The following is a 23,074-nucleotide window of genomic DNA, read 5'->3' on the forward strand; positions in this document are numbered from 1 at the left end:
TTTGCTGTTGCGAATGCCTGCTGTGTGAGATATGTCTTCTCTATGGAAAATATCCGTTGGTACACAGGATGTGAAACACTTTACAGTTACTTTCTGGCATCAGAGACAGCAGTTTGTTTGGGGTAAAAAAACAAAAACAAATTAAGATCTAAGTTGTTCACATAAGCAGCAGTAGCCACCATGTCTGAAGAAGATAAGAGGAAAACAGCAATTCAGACACACAAAAAACAAATTTCATCAAGAAAAAAATCAAAAGAAGAAGACAACCAGCACTGGAGACTATTTGGTTGCAAAACAGCATTTGAAAACAGCAGTGCGAAGGCAGCGCAGAGATCTGCAGGCTTATCACAAAAGATACAGCCTGTCGAAAAAATAAAAAAGATGGGGATTACGTAGATTATTACCGAGAATACATTTGAGAACTTGGTCAGCGCTGACATGAAAACAGTCAAAATGGGGATGGTGTTAAAAAGGGAGGACAGAGAGAAAAGCAAGAGAGGGTGTGAGAGAAAAAAGCATTCGGAAATGCTAAGCGAAAAAAAATGTTCAGAGGGGGAAAGCAATCTGTGCGGAAACCTATTCAGCGATTTGTTCGAGTTGCTTTGCTTCTCACAAAACACGTTTTCACCACAGAACTCAGAGTCAGCAGCAGCAGGTGGTTTTGGGGAATGAGAGGACAAGTGAAAAGAACACAAGCAAAAACACCAGAGAGACTAGCGAAAAATCCTCAGAGAACTGCAAACAAAGGTTAAACAAGGAAAGATACAAAGAAGGAAAAAGGCGAAGGCGAAGGGGAAGCACGTCGCTGGTAGTCGCAGAGGGGCTCTGAGCAATCTGCGGCTGTCTGGGAGTGTGTCACTGTGAGAGCCAGTCTGTTTATCTCTTGAAACGGGACGACATCAAAGAGGACGATGTTTCCTCTAGGCGCTCCATCAGAGCTAGCTCGGAGGCTTTTCGCTAATGAAAAAAATATAGACAGCGGTGGTAGTGTGCAGGCGGCTGACAATAAGCTCAATAATGTAAATAACACTAATCATCCTCGCAACAGGGGCTCGAATAAGACTGGAGTCAACAGAAGAAGCAACTCTAAGTAAAGCCTCTCTCAGTCACTTTTCCTCCCATCTCTTGCCTAAGTGCACACGCTCACAGGCAGCTTGAGACCCCAATCAAAGACTGATGTTTTACTATTTAATCACGTTTGCTCCAATGTGAGTGAAAGCACATGGAATAATGGAAAGCGAGGCAGCAACTTGTCCAGGTAGGACTTTTAGAGAGGCCTTTTCCTTGGCAGACGTACAGACAGTTGTGACTGGAGGATTGTACCCAGTATTCTTGTCAGGCTCTGTTTTTAGTTGAGCGTGTTACTGTATTTCTTCAAAGCCCAATGTCAAAAAGGTGTTTAGTGCCACTTTTTTTGCTGATGTTGTGAGCACCTCTTCTCTTTAGCATCTCTTTGTCCCGCAGATTTTATAACTGTACTGCAGCCCGCTCGGGGGTATTTTCTCAGTTCGCCACTCCATCTATGTTGTGCTCATGTGGCTGCAGTATCAGGAGCTTCTCATTACAATCTTTTTTGTTGTTGTTCGTTTCTAAAGCCGGAGCAAGGAATCCGGTGGAGTATCCCTCATTCTCTGTGCTGTGCCTATCCTCTCTCATTCCTTACCCCCTTCCCCCCTGTCTCATATTACCATATTCTGTTTGTTGTCTCTTGCAACATGTCCAAACAAAAATAGGCTTCTAATATTCTTAATTTCAGAAGCATATTTAATTGCTGTGGTAATCTGACAGACGGAATTAAAGACTGGGTGAGCTTTGGCAGAGCAGTGATGATTATTCAGCACATCATTGTTGTCAGAATTTATGCAAGCTGTAAATATTTTTTTTATGATCTGTGCTGCTAATTTGCCTAAAAATTACTGCACAGCAGGGGGTTGTAAATGCGTGTTTGTGCTGTGGGTTCAGTCAAGGACAATGGCCATCAAAAATATTCTTTTCGCGAGAGGCTTACAGCTGACACACTTTAACAATGTGGGACCATATTTTTTGGTACATTGGCACACACACCGAACACGCACCAACACCAAAGTCCTCAAACACCATCTGCAAAAACAGATTGTTGATCCTTAGGGGCAGGCCACATAGTAGTCCAATCCAGTGTGGGGCCTCCATGAATCGGTTTCACTATGAGCGTAAGACTCGCAGTGAGACATTGGGATGGGCAAAGACATTGCTGTTGAGCGTTGCGGTGGTGTGATCCCTCAGAGTTGCCACAGGGCAGGAGTTGCTAATTACCCAGCACTGCAGTCACGGCTGTTTCCCACTGTAGCCCTACCTGAAGGACTCAACCAGCAGAGAAAATTGTCCCCTGTAACCAGCAAAGAGAGGCAGATCACGTGTCCGACATACATCCCTGTGCTGGGTCTGAAAGGGTCTTTATCTCTGCAACACCTACACCAATCAGCCACAACATTCAAACCACAAACATTTGAAAGGAATAACAATGATCATCTTGTTACAATGGAAGGCTCTGCTGGGGAATATTGGATCCTGCCATTTATGTGGATGTCACTTAACATGCACAACCCGCCCAAACATTGTTGCAGACAAAGTACAACACCTTATGGCAACAGTACGTCCCAATGGCAGCAGTCCCTCCGGCATAATAATGCATCCTGACACACCACAACAACTGTTCAGGGATGGCCCAAGGTCGTGACAAAGAGCTCAAGGCGTTGACCTGGCCTCCAAATTCCCCAGATTCCAATCTGATCAATCATCTGGGGGACATGCCGACGAAGTCTGATGCATGATGGTACCACAGTGGATCAGACTTAGCTGCGACCCATTTAGGCATGGATACAGGACCTCGGTAAATGCTATGGTGTCTGCCGTCATGGCATCGGTGGCTGATCAGGTAGTTTGTGTGATGGGGTCACTATGGATCAGACTTGATCAGGCCAGTCCCATGGATGAATGGTTGAATTGACATCTGAGGAATTTGGAGGCCAGGTCACCTTGAGCTCTTTTGAAGCTCTTGAAGCTTGGCACAAACTTTGCAGGCTTGCTACACAGATGAATCTGAGCTAACAAAATGCAAATAACAAGGCACTATTGAGATAAACACTAGAGATGCACCGATCAGAATTTTTGGGGCCGATCACCAATCACCGATCACCGAAAGCAGTATCTGCCGATCACGATATTGCCGATCACCGATCACAGCGTCAAATCCATAAATTCTTCTATATTACTGTCTTGTATAACTTTCATATATTTAATTAATGATTCTTCTTACACAACATTGACATTGTATTATTAAGTATAAAAATTAGGAGATGAAAAAGTATCATGAATTAACCACCGTTTTATTGCAGGCTGAGGCAATGTGCAATATTTCACACTCTAGAGACTCTCTTAGAGACAACTTGGACTCAGCTTACATAGAGTAACTGTAGCTTACTAGTGGGAATGCATGCAGTCAGGGTGAGAATTTTGTCATTTTAGGGGCAAGTCCATTTGGCCTTCACTTTTTTTTTCAGGGGCACCAAGGCCACATGACAGGGCACAAAGGCCACTGAGTAAAATGTGTTGTTTTACCTTTCAGACTGATACCATAACATCCTAATTTATAATAAGACATGGATTGTGTATTAAAACATTTTTTTATACCAAAATCAAGTTAAAGTTACATTAGAAAGTAGTTTTTGTTAAGTAGGGTTAGGGTGAGGTGGGTTTTGTGACACCTCACTGAATATTAGTGTTACTGAATGTTTCTCCCAATAGAAATTCCCCAAAATTATGGCAAAGCACATTTTTTCCCAAACAAAAAATTGTAGAATTACCAGCAGGGGGCCACTGATGTGTGGAGTGATTTTGGTGACACTACACTCTGAATAATAGTGAAGTTATTGAATTTTTTGTAGTTTCTCTTTTCGGTGTTGCACTTTGTAGACGGTCCCTGCGCCCTCGTCTCACAGCCGGCTGATCATATAGACCAGAGTTAATGTCCAGTCGCTCGTTTTGATTAACATACGGTTGTAGCTGGTTGTCTACCTTACTACGGTAGAAAAGAGCCGTCGTTTGTGTTTTAGCAAGGTTTCACTTATGAGTTATTCATCCGGGAAGTTCGAATCTGTGAATATATTTCCAACTTTACCGGACTAAATCCTACCACATACGTCAGTTACGTATCATGTCAAAACCGGCTGCGCTCGCTTTCACACCTGTGCTGTAAGTTTCGTACTTCTGTTTTGAGACGCTGCTGCTGTTTGAGAGGCTTTCACGTGCAATCATCGTGATGATGAGACTCCACCTGCGTGAACCGCGGACTCACTGAAGTTACTGTGAGTGACTACTGTGCACTCAGGTGGCTGTAATTAAAGGCAAGCTCGCTACGCTGACCGGGCCAGGGGCACAGAGGCCACTGCGGCCGTATGAAGGATTTTTTTTTACGGGGCATCAAGGCCAAAGTGCGGGGCAACGGCGGCCATGAAATTCCCTCCCTGCATGCAGTTAATGCGCTGTCTTTATACTTAAACGTCATCTGATCGGCCTGATGTGATCTATTTTGAGAACTCCTATCAAAACCGATAGGGGCATTATCGGCCGATTGCGAATCGGTTGCCGATCGAACGGTGCATCTCTAATAAACACTTAAAAGAAACACAGCTGCCATCAATGTAAATGAGCATCTTGGGTTCGACCAACTGAGCCGGTTTGATAAGAAAATAATAAATGGGACTGGGACGTAATATTAGTGAACTGAGCAGTAACAAACCTCTTTTCATTTTATCTCCCACATCACTTACACAAAAAAACTCCTGCCTTGCAAGTCTGAAGGGACAAACTCTGGAGGGGGTTTTTCAAATCGCAATGTTATGATGGTCAGGGCTCAGTAGTCAATCCCCGTCAGCCACCGGATATGGACAATGGCATGGTTCATCGGCCCATCCCTTGTTCAGGCTCGTCCAATAGATGCTCAATCAAGCTGAGATCTGGGGAGTTTAGAGGCTAGGACGAAGCTTTGTCAGCTCTTTGTCATGTTCTTGGGGGCGTTACTGAGCAGTTCTCTTCTGCAACAGTGTTTGGGTAGGTGGTGTGTGTCAAAATAACATCCATATGAGTGTCATGAACAAAAGTTTCCCAGCAGAACATTGTATTTAACAAGATGATCCATGTTACTCACTTCACTTGTTAGTTCTTTAATGTTGCTAAGCAGTATATATCATTTAAAACAAACAAAATATGTTTGCACAGATACTAACAAACACAGACCTGAGAGAGGCTGAAATTATGGAGGGAAAAGCAGCTGAGCCAGTCAACATTGGCATGTGGCTGTTAGAAACAGCAGGTTAAATGAGGAGCTGATGGCATAAATGGAATGACTGCTGTGTTTCAGTTGTCAGACCTGATTGCCCACCTCGCCAGTCCTGTATAAAGTAGCCCCTGTTTCAGCTCAGGCGGAAATAGTGTTGTACACAGCTGCATTTATCGCTCCACGTCATGCTCTCCCTGGTTCTCCCTCATGACTCCGAGAAGCATGCTTCGATCATGCTCCAGGTCATGGTCATGCTCAAGGCTCAAACCTTGCAGGGTTTCTGTGGACAGGAAGTCAATAACCCCCTAAAGATCAGAACCAACAGCACGAAACAACTGCAGCTGAACACACACTGTACTAACACTAACCTGTGCGTGGAAACTGCATGGTCCACAGTTCCACTGAAGGCTACAAATGCTCTTTTATATTCTCGGCAGGGAAGCTCATCAGCATGCTAAGCACACTCAAATGATCACACAGCAAGATGCGTGTGTGCGGTGAGTGAATGCAAGGAAAACGTTTGAGATAATTATGTTGTATGTCTAGAAGCATATGATGCAGACGACAGTATGTATTTTTACAGTGACAGCTAGACAGCTTCATGCATATGCCAAAGGATGAGCTGACACAGAAAATCAGCAGTGAATATCTTCCTAATAACTCATATTTTGCACTAAACAAATCAAAATCCAGAACATATAACAAGACGGGAAAGAAAGAGGCTTTGAACCAACTGCAGTGACAGAGAGAAGAGGGGGAACGGTGCTGTGGCAGGGGTGACTGCAGTTTCTAAAGTAGCGATATAATTTGCATGCCACAGTGTCCCTGGGAGGTTAAAGTGGCAAGTGCTCAGTGTAGACAGAGCACAGTAGGTTAAAATGAGGTGGACTTCATAAAAGGAAAAGGCTTATTGAGCTTATTTGAAGGGTCTTCACAATCCGTATTTCCACTCTTGTGTTCACAGACAAAATGAGCCTATTCTGAACAGTTCTGACTGTAAAGTGTACAAGGCTGTCAATGTATAATATTATCCTTAATTTGTCAGATGAGGTCACCGCATGTACGGTTGAAAATAGCTGAACGGAATTTAAAGGCATCCTCTGTCTCTGAGGATCCCTCATTAGGTGCAAAGCGAATCACAATCTCGAGGATGAGTCACAAAAAGGAAGGTGCCACAAAAGACTATTTATTTCTCATCATGGGCAGGATCACTGATCTGGAGAATAAGCAGCACAACTGGTGAGGAACCGAAACTGAAACTGAAATGAGGAGCTCGGAGCTGCGTTGTTTGAAATGTCAAACGTGATGTTTGAAATGTCAAACCTGATGTTTGTTTGGATCAGCTGATGTGGGACATGGCATTCGTGTACCCTGATTCATCATCTGAATCCTGACATGAAGACCTAAAACTACAAATCCATGCCAACCCAATGTTTAGTTCTTCTACAGACACTCTGACACATGCATTTACACTAAGTTGGACAAAATTCACATCTGGATGGGTGAGCTAGGGGAGAATGTTTTTTTTTAAATAAAGAACATAGATGGAGTACAAGTGAATTGGCAGAGAAACACATCAATACACTCTGTTTTTTCGAACAAGTCATTCAAATGGTTTAATAGCTGTCCTTAAAATGTCAATAAAACTGTCAGACATTCGTGTCCCTAAAGGGCTCCCGAGTACATCTACAAAGACCAACGTGCATAAAGAACAGCTGATGGCGGTGGTGTTTAGCAGTGCACTGACTCCTCTAAAGCATTCATTCTGTGTTAATAGGACTGTCTCAGGGACACTCTGGCTCTATCATCCATCTCATCTTCCTCCATCTATCTGGCCTGTCCTCCCCTCCCCCGTCCCCTCCCTGCACACTTGGGAGTCCGTGGGGATTTCTCCACCTAATGACCTTTCTCTACAACCTGTTTTATGTTAAACTTGGCTCAACTCTACTCACTCTTCTTTGGTTTCCTGCTGGTGCTTTTTTTGGGTCAGATATTGGCCAGATTGCAATTACAATTAATTTATTAGTACAGATTTTCTTACTACTTGTGACAGTGGTCCTTTCTATGTGGAGCATTGCCCATCTTTCTGGGTTTTCTCAAACAAATATACAGTTCAGCCACAACATTAAAACCACCTGCTGTATATTGTGCAGGTTGCCCTTGTGTTGCCAAAACCCCACTGACCCATGGAGGCAGAGACACAAGACTTTAGGGGCTGTCCTGTCGTGTCTGGCATTGGGACACTTGCACTGGATCATTTGGGTTGTGGGTTGGGGGGTTAGGCCCCCATGGATCCACTTGTTCCTGCAAAGCCCACAAGGGCTTGTCAGATTCAGATGCAGGGAATTTTGGGATCAGATCAACCTTGAACCTTGAGCTCTTTGTCACATTCCTAGGGTCATTCCTAGGCAATTTTTGTGGTGTGGCAGGTCACAATGTCCTACTTGGGAGGATGGGTGGTGTGTGTCAAGTGGTATCCCATGGATGCCAGGCCCCTAGGTTTCCCAGGAGAACAGGGTATTGTAATGAGTTGATCAATGTTACTCACTTCACCTGCCAGTGGTTTTAATGTTGTGGCTGACCAGCGTATGAAAGATTGGCATTGTCTAACTGGACATGAAGGTTTGACTCCAGATGTTGACTGCAGCAGCTTGCTGCTGGAGGTTCCATCTGTACAACATCAGGAATCAAGAAGAGTTCCCCCTTCCTCACTAGGGAGGCTGCCCAAGTGCTCATCCATGTGCTTGTCATCTCCCACCTGGACTACATCAGCTACAGCATCTGCCATGGGGCCTCTGAAGGGAGTCCTGAATGTCTGGTGTCAAAACAACCTGACTCCTCTTCTCCTTTCATTATAATGGCTCGTTGTAGCTGTCTCTCTCTTCAGTTCTTTCCTTCCTCCAAGCAAAGGTCAGAACTGACACTCCAGCCTGACCCTTGCGCTTCCCTACTGTATCTCTGGATGTTTGGCCGTCCCATCACTCAGAACACCTTACAGCCTCTCATCAAAATCAATGCTCTTCTCTGTTCTGACGCAACTTTGGTGGAATGACCTCCCCAGTGAATTTAGGCCATAAGAGTCACTGCCTTTGGCCGCAGGCTTTCTAACACTCTTTGAGTTATTTATTTGGGAGGGTTGCACTTCCCATTGTTAATGACATCTAGCCCTTGAACACAGCTCTTGAGCCACTTTGGACATAAGTGTCTATCAACTTAATGTAAAACAAATGTAATGCATTAGGAAGGCTCTCGTTGTTGCCTTTAACCCAAGTACTGGCCTCAGAGTTCGACTCGATCCCAGGGCACTGCACTGCGGCTGGCTGCTGGTCCTACGCATTGAGTAAAATGCAAAGAATGTATTTCCCTGTAGGGATCAATAAAAGTCTAAATTCCATTTCTCACGCGTGCTTCTGCCTGAATGCGTCTTTTCCTTTAAGTCTTCCCCGGCCTGCTCTATTCATATCAGCCCCTGTGTCCATCCATCCGTTAAATCAATCGCACTTTCCAGATGCTTCCAGTCAAGATTATAGCATGAATATTCTTCACACATTTGTCATGATCTTGAGATTTTGGTCGAAACTCGCACACAGCAGCAGCAGCGGCCGTGGTCGGGCTCAAAGACGGTAGAGGCTGTAATTTATCGTTAAGTGGAGTCCATAAAACATTTCCTTATATCAGAATGCGACAGGGGGATATTTATCACAGATGCACACACGTGTGCACGCAAACACACACGTACTCACATACATCTCGACTCTGCTGAAAAGGCATTCTATTAAAACAAGGAAAGGTGCAGAGCTAGTCAGATCCCCAGCTATGAAGTCAGAGAGCAAATAAATTATGGAAATAGACTCTGACACACTCACGTCCTCTCTGCCACGAAAAAAAAAAATAAAATTCACAACATGTTTGATTTACCCTAGGGTGCTTTGAGTATGCTTTTTATGTAGGCGAGTTTTGTCATAATTCAGGAGGCAGTGGTGCAACTTAAATTTTTTCATTTCACTTTTCAGAATTTTAAATACAGGAGGGGAAAGGACGTGTGCACAGACAAAACCTACTAGATGTGTGAGCACATAAGCACAAAATGTTTCGTTATCTAAACACAAATGCAGTTCAGAGGCCTTTTCCATGCATACTGACAGACTAAATATTTCCAATTGATGAGATGACAAAAGTGATGTGAACTAACAGACGCAGATGAGTGAAATGAAATGAAAAACGCCCAGGGAGAGGTTATGTAGGGTGATTGTAAACGTGTGTGTGTGTGTGCGTGTGTGTGTGCTTGTACCCGCTATCTGTAAAGAGGAACTCGAGGTGAGTCATGTAGACCTCCCATAGAGGAACACTGTAGCGCTTCGCCAAAGACAGAGCGATTTTGTACACGCCGTCATCCAGCGTCCTGAACACATAAGGACACACATGCAGAGAGGAGGAAAATAATGATCAGACTTCATTTCACAGAAGCAGAAAGAGCCATCACTCTCAATCATGTGCAGGTGAATGATCAAATGTAGACCAAATGAAGCACAGCTTACTGATGACATTAGGAACCCACTGCATCTAAGGGATCGACCTTTTACCGGCCTGGGCAATTATCGGGTCCAATATTCAACCCCTAACCCCACTAATGGGTCAACTGAACTCAAAGTTAATTTCTACATGGTATATTCCATTTCAGTCGATTCCCTACTTACTCTGTGAGGCCCAGTATGGTCTCCTTCTTGTAGTCGGAGTCGGAGCTGAAGCGCTGGACGTCCACTCCACGGCCCAGCCCCTGCAACACCTGGGCCTGGGTGAAGTCGGTCAGACGCTCGTTGTACACTCGCAGCTGGCCGATTAACTTCTGCAGCTCCTCTGGCCAATCAGAATACGCGGACACATGCTGCGTGACCAATCGTATCATCTCCTTTGGGTCAGCCTGCGAAAAAGCAGAATGATTCTCACATTAAGACACCAGCAGCTGCTGAACATGTTATATCATGCTGGTGGCCTCAGTTAGGAGGTCGGTGGTTAGATCCCTGCCCCCTGCGGTCTACATGTCCTTGAGCAAGAAACTGAACCCTAAAGTCCACTCCTGGTTGATTTTCCATCGACGTGTCAGAGTGCATATGAATGGTTATCGCTCCTGATGATCAGGTGGCACCGTGCATGGTAGCGTCTGCCAACCAACTTTGAGAGGTTGCTAAAACTAAAAGAAAGCATTTTATAAGTTGAGCCCATTTCCCATCGCAACTGTCCCTACTCTCACAATTTAGGGGTATGCGCACATAAATCCTGTCACCTCCAACACTGGAATAAAAAAAATGAGGATTCTAAAATGCACCAACTTTTCCGCCTCAGTCAAGCGTGTAGACTTTTTCATGATATTTCTGTCAATTTCAGTCAGGGTTTCAAATAGTCCAATTGAAAATGCGCATCAAGGCATAAAAATGGGTGGAAAAGCACTTAGTGTTCACAGGAAATTGCAGTGATGAAAGGTTTTTGAAAGACAGTATATATAACTTCCTTTCTGTCTCGAGTTAATCTTACCTGGCGTGTTAGCGTCCGTACATCACTTAACATAATATCCAAAAAAGAGAATGACGGTGTAATTGTCGGACTCCCTACTTCCTCTCTAACTTTTCTGTCTTTTACCCCTCAGTTGCTTTCAAACGCCATTCTCACCCATACAGCGATACAGGAGGTGTGCTACACTGTTTAAGCCAAGTTTGACCGAATTCGACCTGCCCTTAAGGCTCATCATTAAACTGTGACACACTGAGCTTCAAACACCCTGCACTGCATGGTATCTACAACTTCATAGGTCCTCCTCTGCTTTGTCGCGACAAACTAATGAGGCTATTTTCAAAAACGACTGTAATTTTCAGAAATCGGCAGAAAAAGGCAGGGGCAGATTAACTATCCTGGCCTTCCTTCGACAATTTCGCTTCCAGGAAGAGACTGACTGCTGCACCTGAGTGAAATCCGGCGACTCCAGTCTGGGACTTTTCTTTTTTTGTCGACACCCCAAGAAAATACTGGTGAATGTACCAGGAACCATAATTGCTAGCGTTGATTCAGGCCTATGGGGATCTCAACGGTGGATACACATTTATGATTGAGAGTGTCATGCGCGGGGAGCGGTGGGTGCATGTTGTATCTCTCTCATCACCTCTGTTCTAATTAAATGAGCTCCTGAATTTGTTTTTTTGGCATCTTATATGCTGTCGCCCGGCAGGATGAGATGGTTTATTTGTTGATCTTATTTGCATAAGGTAATTATGGCTGCTGGAAATGTGTGGGCTCGAAAACAGAGGTGTGTGTGTGTGTGTGTGTGTGTGTGTCTGTGTGTGTGTGTGTGTGTGTGTGTGTGTGTGTGTGTGTGTGTGTGCGCGCATGTGTGCAAGTGTATGCGTGCGCAAATGTGTCTCTTCCTGCTCTCAGCATGGGTATCTTTAGATGTGGCCTTAGCAGCAGTCAGGGTGGCAGATTCACAGTTCAAAAGCAGGACAGGAGGGAGGGAGGGCGAGGGAGGAGAGGTAGAAAGGGGGAGAATATTAAAAGTGTAGTGAGTATAGATAGGAAGTCAGAGGGGGGGTAAGGATATATATAAGCTAGGAGATAGGAGGAGGGAAGTAATGGAGAGGAGGGAGGGAGGGGAGAGAAAAAGTGGGAAAGTATTTGGTAATGCCAGCATCTTTTCGGAGGCCGTTCTCAGACACCGAAGAAATGACAGGCAAAGGAGACCGCAGAGAGAGAGAAGAAAGTCTGCTCGAAGTGTGATGGACAGGCCGGTGTTTGAAGAGTTTTATTGAAATAAGGCTTTCATGATGAAATACTGTTTGCATTCTCTCTCTCTCACTCTGTCCATCATTCTTCCACAGTACTTTTCTTTAAGGGCTATCCGGCTAGTATTTCTCACTTGTTTTCTTGCATTCATCTCTCCTCTCTCTTTTTACGAATGAATGTGGGGGATCCCTCGTCTTTCTAATAAATATTCTTTGCAATCCCAATTAGTCCTCAGATTAAGAAAAGACAACACTCATTCCTAGTTTTTTTGTCGCCTCCACATTATCTAATTACTTGCTTATGTAATTTCAAAGTATCTTAAAAAGCCACTCTTCAAAGGGAGGAATGTATAATATGTATGTAAAGTATAATTGCATAAGGTGGTTTTGTGATGTTACACAGCTGGGAGGAAAGCCAGCTCTCTCTCCAACTCCCCCCTTCAGATATTCCACCGCTGCCACGGGCTCTTTTTCTCTATGCTCCCCTCCTTCCTGTGATGTTGCTTAAAAGGGAACAGTGTAAAAATAAAAAAGTCTATGTCTCGGTCTCAAATCTCTTCAACCACGCTTGCGCTCTCATTTTCCATCTTAATTTCCCATGTTATTATATTTCAGTCCCGAGTCTACACCCATCACAAAATCCCTTTGCCGTCTCCCAAAGCTGTCTGAATAAATATTCGAAATCAAACATTATTACAGTAACTGTGTTTGCCTTTGAATAAAAGTTAATATTACATCATGCAGTATTGTTTTACTTTCACCACCTCCTGTTTTGACTGTGGATGGTACTTTCATAGGCTCAAAAAACATGAATATGAACATGTTTATATATGTATTGGCAGATTAGAGGATTATTATTTCAGCCATTGGAGTACAAAAATAGGCTGCTCTGTTGTGAAAAACCAAGGTAAAAGCCAGAGTATACAATTTAAATCCTAAGATGAAGTATCTACAGAAATGCTAGTGGTGGTTTGAGTGACATGCCAGCATGCTAACATGCTTAAAATGGGAATGCTAACATTGTGGTGTGGAGTAAATATAATTTGGGATTTGTTATCAATGCATTTCTAGATGTTTCCCTGCTCCAACACACCTGATTCAAATGAAGCGATCATCGTCAGGCTTCTTCAGAGCTCGACGTCGAGCTGAACTGTTTGACTGTTGAAACTGTGAACAAACCATAATCTTTTCCTAAACCTAACCAATTAGTTTTGGCGCTTCAACAAGTTGGCTTACAATGTCCAATGGGACAATTTTGGACTATTGGGGTGTCAGAATAATAGGCCTTCGAAACAACATTCAATCCCTTTTAATTCATCATCTGGCATCCATGAATGTCGGTACCAAATTTCGTGCCATTCCAACAAGTAGATGTCAAGTTAGTTCACTTCGTACCGGATGTAACTGACTTGCTGGTGGTGCGAGGTAGATAAGTCAAGGGAAATTTAAAGTTAGTAAGGGTGCATCCTCTGAGGAGCTTGAATATCTTTACCAAATGTCATGAAAATCATTAAATTTGTTTCTGAGATTGTAAACCTAATGGTTGCTCGCGGAAAAGTCAGGGGAAGACTGAAATCATTAGAGTCATACTCTGGGGAGCGTGACTGTTGGAGCTAAATTTCATGGTCGCAGATGTCCAAAAGTTGTTTGGTGTTTTCAGCCTGGACCAAAATGGTCTGACAGAAGGACCAACTGTCCAAACAACATTGCCATCCCTAATGTGATGAACAATACATACACATAATCAGTCTGGCAGTCAGACGATATAAGCCTATAAGTATGAATTCATAGTCTTATAATCAAAAACGGTCCAATACACAGGCCCACAAATCTGTTAGATACTCAGTGTGATACTATTCAGCATGTGCTATCAACAAATCATTAATGCCACACACACTCGCAAAAACCATTCAAGCTAACCTAGTTTTTAAACACATGTCTCTCACTCTGGGCCTTTGTGTGGTAGAGATCACAGAGAGGTTACAGAGAAGCAGACATGCCTTTCCTCTCCAGAGAGTAAGCTAGTAATGATCTTAATGAGTTGTGTTTATGTCATGCCTAACACTTGGCTATACAGTCAGTGGCCTCATTAGTACTAATTCTACAAACGTTGTGTACAATATGTGTACATAATTAGGAGTAATGCAAGGGGGAGAAGAAATGGGCACCGGTTTGAACAGAATAATCACTCCATAAACAGGCTCGGTTGCATGGTGGGTCATAAAGCACCACGAAGGGGACTGATCACAAGCAAGATACAAGCCTGCCAAGACGATTACAGATAAACAAGCAAGAGTAACAGGAGTAACTTAGCACAGCCAACCCTGTGCATCTAATCAACGGTTTAGAGACTACTTGGTCTCAAACCTTTCCAGTCAGCTGCAACAGTGCATTCAGAGTGCATATTTGTCTAATAGGGCCCTTTCTGCTGCTACTCTGCTCTACAGGGCTCCCATGAGTAAAATATAGACTGCTAATGATTGTGGTACAAGGGTACAATTTGTACAAGTGCACAATTTGTACGAAAAGAGAAAAGCGAAAGTCACTGGGTCCGTGGTGCTTTTCCATGATGGGGGAAGTCATTCAGTCTCACTCATTATTCCAGTCAATTCAACAACAGGGAGTTGGCTCAGTGGTCTGGCACATCCAAGGTCAGCTCCCGCAACCGGCAGCTTGAATCCTGTTGTGGCCATGAATTGAAAAGCATCTCCAATGACCGCAGGCAACACAAAATGTCAATAGATGTAGGCAGAGTGCTGTTTTATCAAGTGATCCTCCACACTATTAGGAAAACTTTCATCTTTGCTCCTAATACAGTGCTTTGGTAAACTTAGTAGTCTGAAAAACCGACAAGATTTCCTTTAGGTAGAGTTTAAAAAAAAAAAAAAAAGTAAATAAAAATTGATATACCTCATAAAGGTGAAAGTATTCTTTCCAATTGACCGACTCCATCTGAGTATGTGACCTGAAAGCAAAGCATCTAGCAATGATTCAAATCTGAATGTCGTAATGTGATGTTCAAAAAGCTAAGCAGTTTTTCTGCATGACATAATCTTAACGTCACGCTCTGTGTGTCTGTGGCACAACTGTGTATGCTTTAAATGCCTTTAATGTTTGTGTGTGTGTGTGTGTGTGTGAGTGAGTGTGAGTGATCAATACTCAGTGAGAGAATGGCGACTGCAGGCGAAGCTAAATGGCTGAGTGAAAAATCTCAATCTCTTTGCTCAGCACATTGCTGTACAGTGGCTACACATTCACAGCTACAATTACGCTTAGCACAAGAAGTTTCACACACACACACGCACGCATGCGCATGCACACACACGCACACACACACGAGAATACACGCAATCAAGGAAACACGTACACATTAAAACATTGACAAGCCCAGGTAAACAGACCCGAACACTTACATAAACACAGGCTACTGTGCAATATCGTGTAAACACCGCCAGCAGAACAATTACGGTAAAGAGCGCTTCTATTCCGCAAACAAGCACTTTAGTCGGTATAATGAAAACTTCCAGTGCAAGCAAGTGGAAATCGGCTCATTATGCCCCAGGGAATAATGGAAACCCAGCCTCCGTGTCATTGAGCCCAGTGCTGTTCCGTCATGCCTGGGAGCCATAATCGAATGGGAAAGCAACAGTTAAAAGACCTTGAAAGTCAATAGTGGCCAACAGAATCTTCGGCAGGCAGAGAGCTGAACAAAGTCTGTAACTAGTAAAGTACAAAGTAATTTAAAAAGACTAAAAAAGACTATATTTGAAAATGGATCAAACGGTTTCTGAGGTCACTTGATTTAAAAAGCCACAGTACTATTAACACACGCTTGCAGACAAAGATTCCTGAAACACAGCCAAATGTTCTAAATAAAAACACTAATGATGGCTCAATTAGCTTCAAGTTAGCAACAAATTAAGTAGCATTTCAGGGATTATGGTCAAGTAGGAAGTGGTATTTATTCGATTTATTTCAACTTTAGTCTCATTTTCATAGTTTCAGCCGTTGTTTTTGTTTGTTTATGTCAACATCATAGATACCAAAGAATAAGACATCTGGGAATGTGGCATCATGCAACAATAATAGGAAGTGTGGACTTCATTACAAATCAACATGTGAATCATACCTTATCTGACCCGAACGAAGGAATAGACCCGGATAATCACTTCTGTTTCAACATGACTGGGAATTGCAAGTATTATACTGAAGTTCAATACAGAGACAGCGCTGAGATGGACGGGAAACTGTCTCTAATTCACTTTAACAGCAGGAGTCTATATACCAACTTCGGCCACATCAAGGAATACCTAAATCACTTCAAAACCCCTTTCACCATCATTGCAGTGTCGGAAACATGGATTAATGAAGACAAAGGCACAGATTTTTTCCTGGATGGATATAATCTTGTAAAAAGTATGTACATTCAATCATTGATCAGTACAGATCAATACAGGAGGGTTGATAAAGGTCAGAGGCACGAATCAACAGACACTGTGCAGACATTGTGTTGAGGCGGCATGTGAGCATAACAAATACCATTTGTACCCAAACAATAAGTTGAACCTGAGAAAATTGTATGGTCCAAGGCCAATGCCAGTTGTACATAGCAGGATGTTGTTATAATGTGTATCAACAATGTGAGATAACTTAGGTACGAACACTGTGACACTACTGTGAGTTATCAGAAGTTCTTCTGAGCTGTGAAGAACTCAACTAGCCCTGTAAATCGGCACACAACAGTAGACACACATGTAATCTGTATGTACTGTCTAGAGCTTGAATTCAGCTCTGTATGCTACTGCTGTAATATGTTTTGTCAAAGGTCATAACAAAAGAAGTTGGAAAAAAAAAAAAAAAAGAGAAAAGAAAATGTAAAATGCAAATGACAAGAAAAGATCAGGATGAAGATTTTATCCTGTGGGTAATGGGGGCGGGACTTGATAAGCTTTGGCTTCTCCCGCTTTTCCCTTTCGGCCATGTGTATTGTATTATTTGAACAATGATGAAATGTGATGTTTATGAATTGACATGCCCGAAATAAACAACATAAATAAATAAATACTAAAACATCCGATGGAGCAGAAAAGCAAAAGTATGCAGGAGATCAAGTAGGTTGTAGGAGCCATATGCAAGAAGCTGCCAAATAGGTCAATAATGAAACTGTTTTTCCAAATTATCTAAACCACTTGGAGGTAAAACCAAACTTGAATGTCAGAAGGAACCCCCACCTTACGCAGGAAACTTTTACATCAAGGATGCTGGAAACGTATTTAATCTAACAATTCGCTTTGTGTCTTCTCTCTTTTGTTTTGTTTAACCTGTGAGTCTGTTTAAAGCCTGTTTGATCGTCCGACTTCTTAGGTTTTATCCGCACTATCAGATTTCCTTTGAACAATGTTGCAGCATTCCCAGACTGATGAGTATTACGACATGATTTTTTTTTTTCAGCTGGCCTAACATAACGAGTGAAAGTAAGACCAAAGTTGTCCTTAAAGCAGGTGCTATTTTTTCTTTCTTTAAAGGAGATGATGTAATGCTTTTTTGTTTACTTCCTTTCCTTTAATGTGTGATACGGGTTCTTATGCATGTCTTAATGTTCATAAGTCAACTGACTTGCGCTCCTGAAGTGCCTCAAACTTTTGTTTAATTCTGTGACTTCTTGATATCATACCACATCACCATGTCACACATTTGCATAATTTATGGATATAATGGTAGAAGTGAAGCTAACTGAAGGCTAAATACATCAACAGAGCTAACCAGAGACACGTTAAGCGGTGCTGCTTCAGGCATGCGTAGGCTGACCAATCAGAGCAGACTGGGTATTCAAGAGTAGCCTTAAAGGGACAGAAGCTAAAACAGAGCGTTTCAGACAGATAGGGAATACAGACCTGCAGCACTGGACAGTATGAGTAAACCGGTGCGGTTTTCTGAGCATTAAAGCATGTAAACTTATTCTAGGAGTAACCCAAAATAAAAGCACGAACCTGAAAATTAGCCTAATATATCTCCTCTAAGTGTTCTCCCTGTGGTTTCCCTCCAATGTTTGAATACTTGCGTAATTGGTGCTCATGGTCCAACTTTAATTGACCTAGTTGTAGTGGTCCAGGAACTTATAATGGTCCCTGGGCTCCACTGTGGCTTACCATTGCTGCTAAATAGTTACAGTAGAGTGTAGGATGATCAAACACAGAAAGTAAAGGTCCCAGCAGGGCTCAATAAATAAAAACTTAACTAATGTGTTAAACGGTGCATCTTAGACTGGCAACAGACAGGTTTTGTGCTTAAACTTATCATTATAATGTAAATGTTGATTGCACAGTGTAATGGCTGTAGAATAATGTCACCATCAGTGTTTAGATTGGTTCTCGATAAACCTCGCTTCCAATATGCTATGTTGTCTGCCACTAGGCATGAAATCTCCCGGGAAAATGTAGGCTGACTGACGATCCAGGGAGGCTGGCAGTCTGGCAACATCTCTATCTGCTTTCACATCTCCATTATAGACTAAATAAATGACTAAGCTCAGGTTTTTCTCCTGTGCTGGTGGTAGCTGCTTCTCTGAGGGAAAACGGAAACGATAAAGTTGTCTTTACGACAGTGGCTGCAACAATAAAACCATGTGGAGACACCAGGGGGTATTAATATATTGATGTGAGGTTAACCAGGATGCGTTGGTCTAACAGCAGTGAACAATTGTCATTATTTTACATATAACTGTATTTTCTGTTTCACACCAGTGATGGCATGTCACGATTATCCTGTTCAACATGATTGGGATTCACAATATAATCCGAATAATCAGCAAAAATTAAATCTTAAATCTTAAATCCTAAATCTTTCAAATAATGGATAATATTGAACTAAAATATAGTGGGATCACTTTAACCTTGCATTTTTTCAGGACGAAAAGAAGAAAAAATACAATCAATCAAAGAATCTTAAATAAGTACCTTAAATGCACAAGCTCCCCCTGCACAAATATTGTGCTGATGTTTTTTAGTGTGATGTTTAATGTGGAAGCCATGCCTCCAAGATGAAAAAGGTTGAATGGATAGGTCAGACAACAACCTGGTAGACACATTTCACGTGTGCTCAACTGATGTGGAAATCCGGCTGTTCAAAGCTTACTGTATGTCGCTGTATACTGCTTAACTGTGGTGTAATGACGATGCTGTGAGGATGTTATTGCATGCGTTGAGGTTTTACACTACGGGTCACGTGTTTATTAGCATAAATGTCAAGAAAGTGATAAGGAATCTTTAGTGTGAAAGCATGTTCTAAGTAGATAAGGTAGAACAGCATTAATGAGCATGCATGAGTTTAATTATATAGGACATTTATGAATATTTATGTATTTGGGATTTTTACTGTATGTAAGTCACATTTTATTGAATCTTATGTTTGGCTCCTATATAACTTAAAATATAGTTAATTTAATTTGTTTGCTTCACCTTCACCCATTTTAATTTGCTCATTGCGGGCAGCTTTACTGCCAAAGCCTTTACTTGCTCAGAACAGTGAGGAAACAGGCTGTTGATTGAGGTTTTAAAAACACATCAAACACCTCGAGTAAACCCCTCAGAGAGTTGTGTTTCCTATTTGCAACTGAATGACTTTCGGTGGCTTGAGTGTTTGGTGTCGTATTGCTTGGTTATGAAATTATGTGATAGTGACAAGAGAATTGAAAGAGTGCGAGAGTTATTGAGACACCGTGTTACTGCTCTTCAAGTGGAGAGTGGGAAACACTTGGAGACAGCTTGACACACCACGACGCTCGCACACACACACAAAAACGCACCACCCGCCGTCTCACGAAAAGCAGATCTAACACCGGCACGTTAGCCTGCAGTTACATGGTCGCACACAAACAATGCTACATGCAGACACACATATAAATCTATAAAAAAAAAAAAAAACAACACATGTTTGTGCATACGACATGTTTTCCTCCGCTGCAACCTAATTTGCAATGCAAAGCGGGCACGTGCGAGAAATTCTGATACGCTGTCATACATATCTGAAATTAAATATCACACACTGTACAATGTGTGCCCTTAAAAGATAAGAGAAAGCAGAGAGCTAAAGAAAGCACAAGAGAAATGTAAAAAGCATGCACTGTCAAGATAGTATTGTGGACAGAGCGGCCCGAGATTTGACAAGAGCGAGACAGGCCTATGGGGGGAAAGAAGACTCTAAACAGAGTTTAGAAGGAGGGAGGAACGATAGCGGGGAGAGCAACACGGCGCTGACGGAGAGAAGCAGCATGGAGACGGGTTAAAACAGAACTGTCATGCCAACAAAGCAATTCATTAAACGTAACTGACAGAACAAAAAAAAGAAAGAAAGGAGAGGGACGCAGGAAGGACATACTGGAGGAGAAAAGAGGGGAAGAATAGATGGCAAGCGCGGTGAAAGAGATGAAGGAAAAAGGGTTTAATGGTTTTCTTCCCTCCTGCTTCTATCAGCATGAGAGTAAAAGTTGCCACTACCTCATCAATAAGAGCTGAGTGAAGGCAAGACCTGGAACACAACGATAACAAGCACACACTCTGGTAGAACACACGAAAAGAAAAAGGAAATGACAGATAAAAAAAGAGAAGAAATGAGCTAAAAATGAAGGTACAACTACCAAAGAGTAGAGCAGCTGTATATATTTTAAGTTAATGGACTTGAACTTCACTTGAGGCGGGAGGTGGGGGGGGAGTGATTACTACCATAAGGATGCAGCGAGGATATGTGTGGCGGTGTGCGGCGACGGGCATCTGTGTGTGCAGTGTTGAGCAGGACTCCTTGTGTGAGTGGGAGAGTGAGTGTTTTTCGTGCACAGTCGTGACCTTGAATGTCAACTGGGACACACTTATCCACTTCTTCTGCTGGCCTCTTTCCCTCTTCCGTTCTTTTATTTCAACATTTTACCCCCCTCTCTCCCTCCACCTGGGCTAAAACCCATGAGAGCCTCAGTCCACTCAAAGAAAAGGTCAGAGCCATTTCTTCTCTTATTCTCCGCCAATCAACCCCGGACAACCCTGCCGCCACTCTCTCGCCACCACTCTCTCTTCTATTTCACTCGCACTGTACTTCCTGATCTCTTGCTTTTTGTCCCTGTTGTACCTATTTCAAGCTATCACTGCATTAGTGTTACATATGTTAAACATTTCATATAATCTGAAAAAGACTAAGGGCCAGTTATGCAAAATGTCTGGCTGCTATAATTAAGAAATCTGGTGAGAAAAGAGAACTATACACACTACACACACACACATATTAACACAGACACTCAGACACTTGTGCAAATACATTCAGGAAGCAGAAGCTTTGACACACCACAGTGTTAAATTAAAGCATAAATAAATGGATTACTGTTCTGAGGAATAATGGGATAATTATAGTCATTTTCAACCTGGGTGTTATTTTCCCAGTTTGTCCCATTATGGTGTCTGATTGTGTTAATTTTTTCCCTCTTACATCATTTTAAAAGCCTTTTGTATTTCCACATTGCTGCAAACAAAGGTCTCCATCGTAAACCCAAATAGCCCTGTAGCATCTGAACACAATAAGTGATTAAAATGTATTTTCAACACAATAACACATGAGTTGAATGACACACGCTTTCAGTGACTAGGCATTTATTTCATTATTTGTGGCTTTAACCCTCCCAATCCCACTGGTGGGAGACGTAACAAAGTCATGCTTTGTAGCCAAACACGCTTCAAATTCAGTGTTATTTTAAACTCAAACGGAGATCCAGAAGTTACAAAATATATCAGAATGAATTGTGAGGAAACATGTATACAATGGTGCTCAAGACATGTTTCAGTATTTCAACATCATAGCTGAACCAAAGTGATAATTACAGTATGTGGTCTTATTTAACCATATTTGTGAGGTCCGACAGGTTTGTGGGCATTAAAAATGCTTGACCCGATGGCGTACATGATTAAGTTTAAGGGTAAAGGGTACTTGTATTAAGATTACAGCAAGGATTAGGGTTAGGTTAGTAGTGGTTGTGTTTAGGGTGAGGCTAGCCTTGCATAGCCAGACCTCTACAGCACTAAGTCAGTGCTGGGCAAAGGTCTGGCTGCATCAAATCTTATTCTGGTATAGGTGAAAAACTTGCCTGGTTGGATCTGTTTAAACCAATCACTATCTATTTGGGTGGCGTTCAACCCAGGATCCTCAGCAGAGGCCCTGCAAAACAGTGTTAGGCGAAACTTGCTTTGCCCGTAGGGAGGTGAGCTCTGGCATTAAAATGGCTAAATCCCCATAAAGGAAAAGGTAACAGCTGATAGTTTGTTTATGTTCTATTAGCAAATAGGTTACTGCTAGAGTAACTTGCCAGTTTCTGCATGTAGGTTGCCAGCTTGGAGGTTGTTGTCATTGTTTCATGTAGTGATGGGGCTTTTGAAAACAGTACACAGACACAGCGGAAGGCAAGTCAAACTATGATAAGGCTCTAGGAAAAGAATGTGAGTCTATGTAATGTCCCCACAAGAGATGAAAGGTGTGTAGAGGTGTGTGTGTGTTTGTGAGTGTAGAGTATTGTCAGACTGTGATGTGATGTGAAAAGATTAATATCTTAATATATCAATAATACTTTAAAGCACAGTTTATAACAATTCTATTCTCCATATACACATTTTTAAGTCTGTACGAGGCCATATTCTCTGATGGGTTTCCATGCTATACAGACGACACACTCATTTATACTTCCACTAAGCGGGACATGACTGCTCTCTTCTGCGTTTTCTACCTGCTCTGAATGCATCAACATTTGAATGCCACGTGAATACTTGAAATTTCTTTTAAAGAAATTGGATTTGCTGATTGGCACTAGAAAATCTATCCCTGCTGATATTACCCTGGGTAGTGCCTTTCTCGAAGGATTTCTGTCATGTCTGAAAGTCAGAAATAATTTAAAATTCACATTTTCCATCTTGCCGTAGAAACTCCTTTGTCAATACCTGTTCTAAAGAGAACAGTT

The 23,074-nt window shown here is 42.4% G+C and overlaps 1 protein-coding gene across 1 annotated transcript in view; it reads right to left on the minus strand.

Moving 5' to 3' along the window:
- Positions 1 to 23,074, minus strand: part of nbas (NBAS subunit of NRZ tethering complex) — a 188,844-nt gene that overhangs the window by 63,843 nt on the left and 101,927 nt on the right. The window contains exons 42-43 of the mRNA XM_030405478.1: positions 10,015 to 10,238; positions 9,609 to 9,719 (exon numbers count right to left, since the gene is read on the minus strand). Coding sequence (XP_030261338.1) covers positions 9,609 to 9,719; positions 10,015 to 10,238 — 335 coding nt within the window. The remainder of the gene's footprint in view (positions 1 to 9,608; positions 9,720 to 10,014; positions 10,239 to 23,074) is intronic.

The sequence above is a fragment of the Sparus aurata genome, chromosome 22, assembly GCF_900880675.1.
Source record: "Sparus aurata chromosome 22, fSpaAur1.1, whole genome shotgun sequence".
Classification (NCBI taxonomy): domain Eukaryota; kingdom Metazoa; phylum Chordata; class Actinopteri; order Spariformes; family Sparidae; genus Sparus; species Sparus aurata.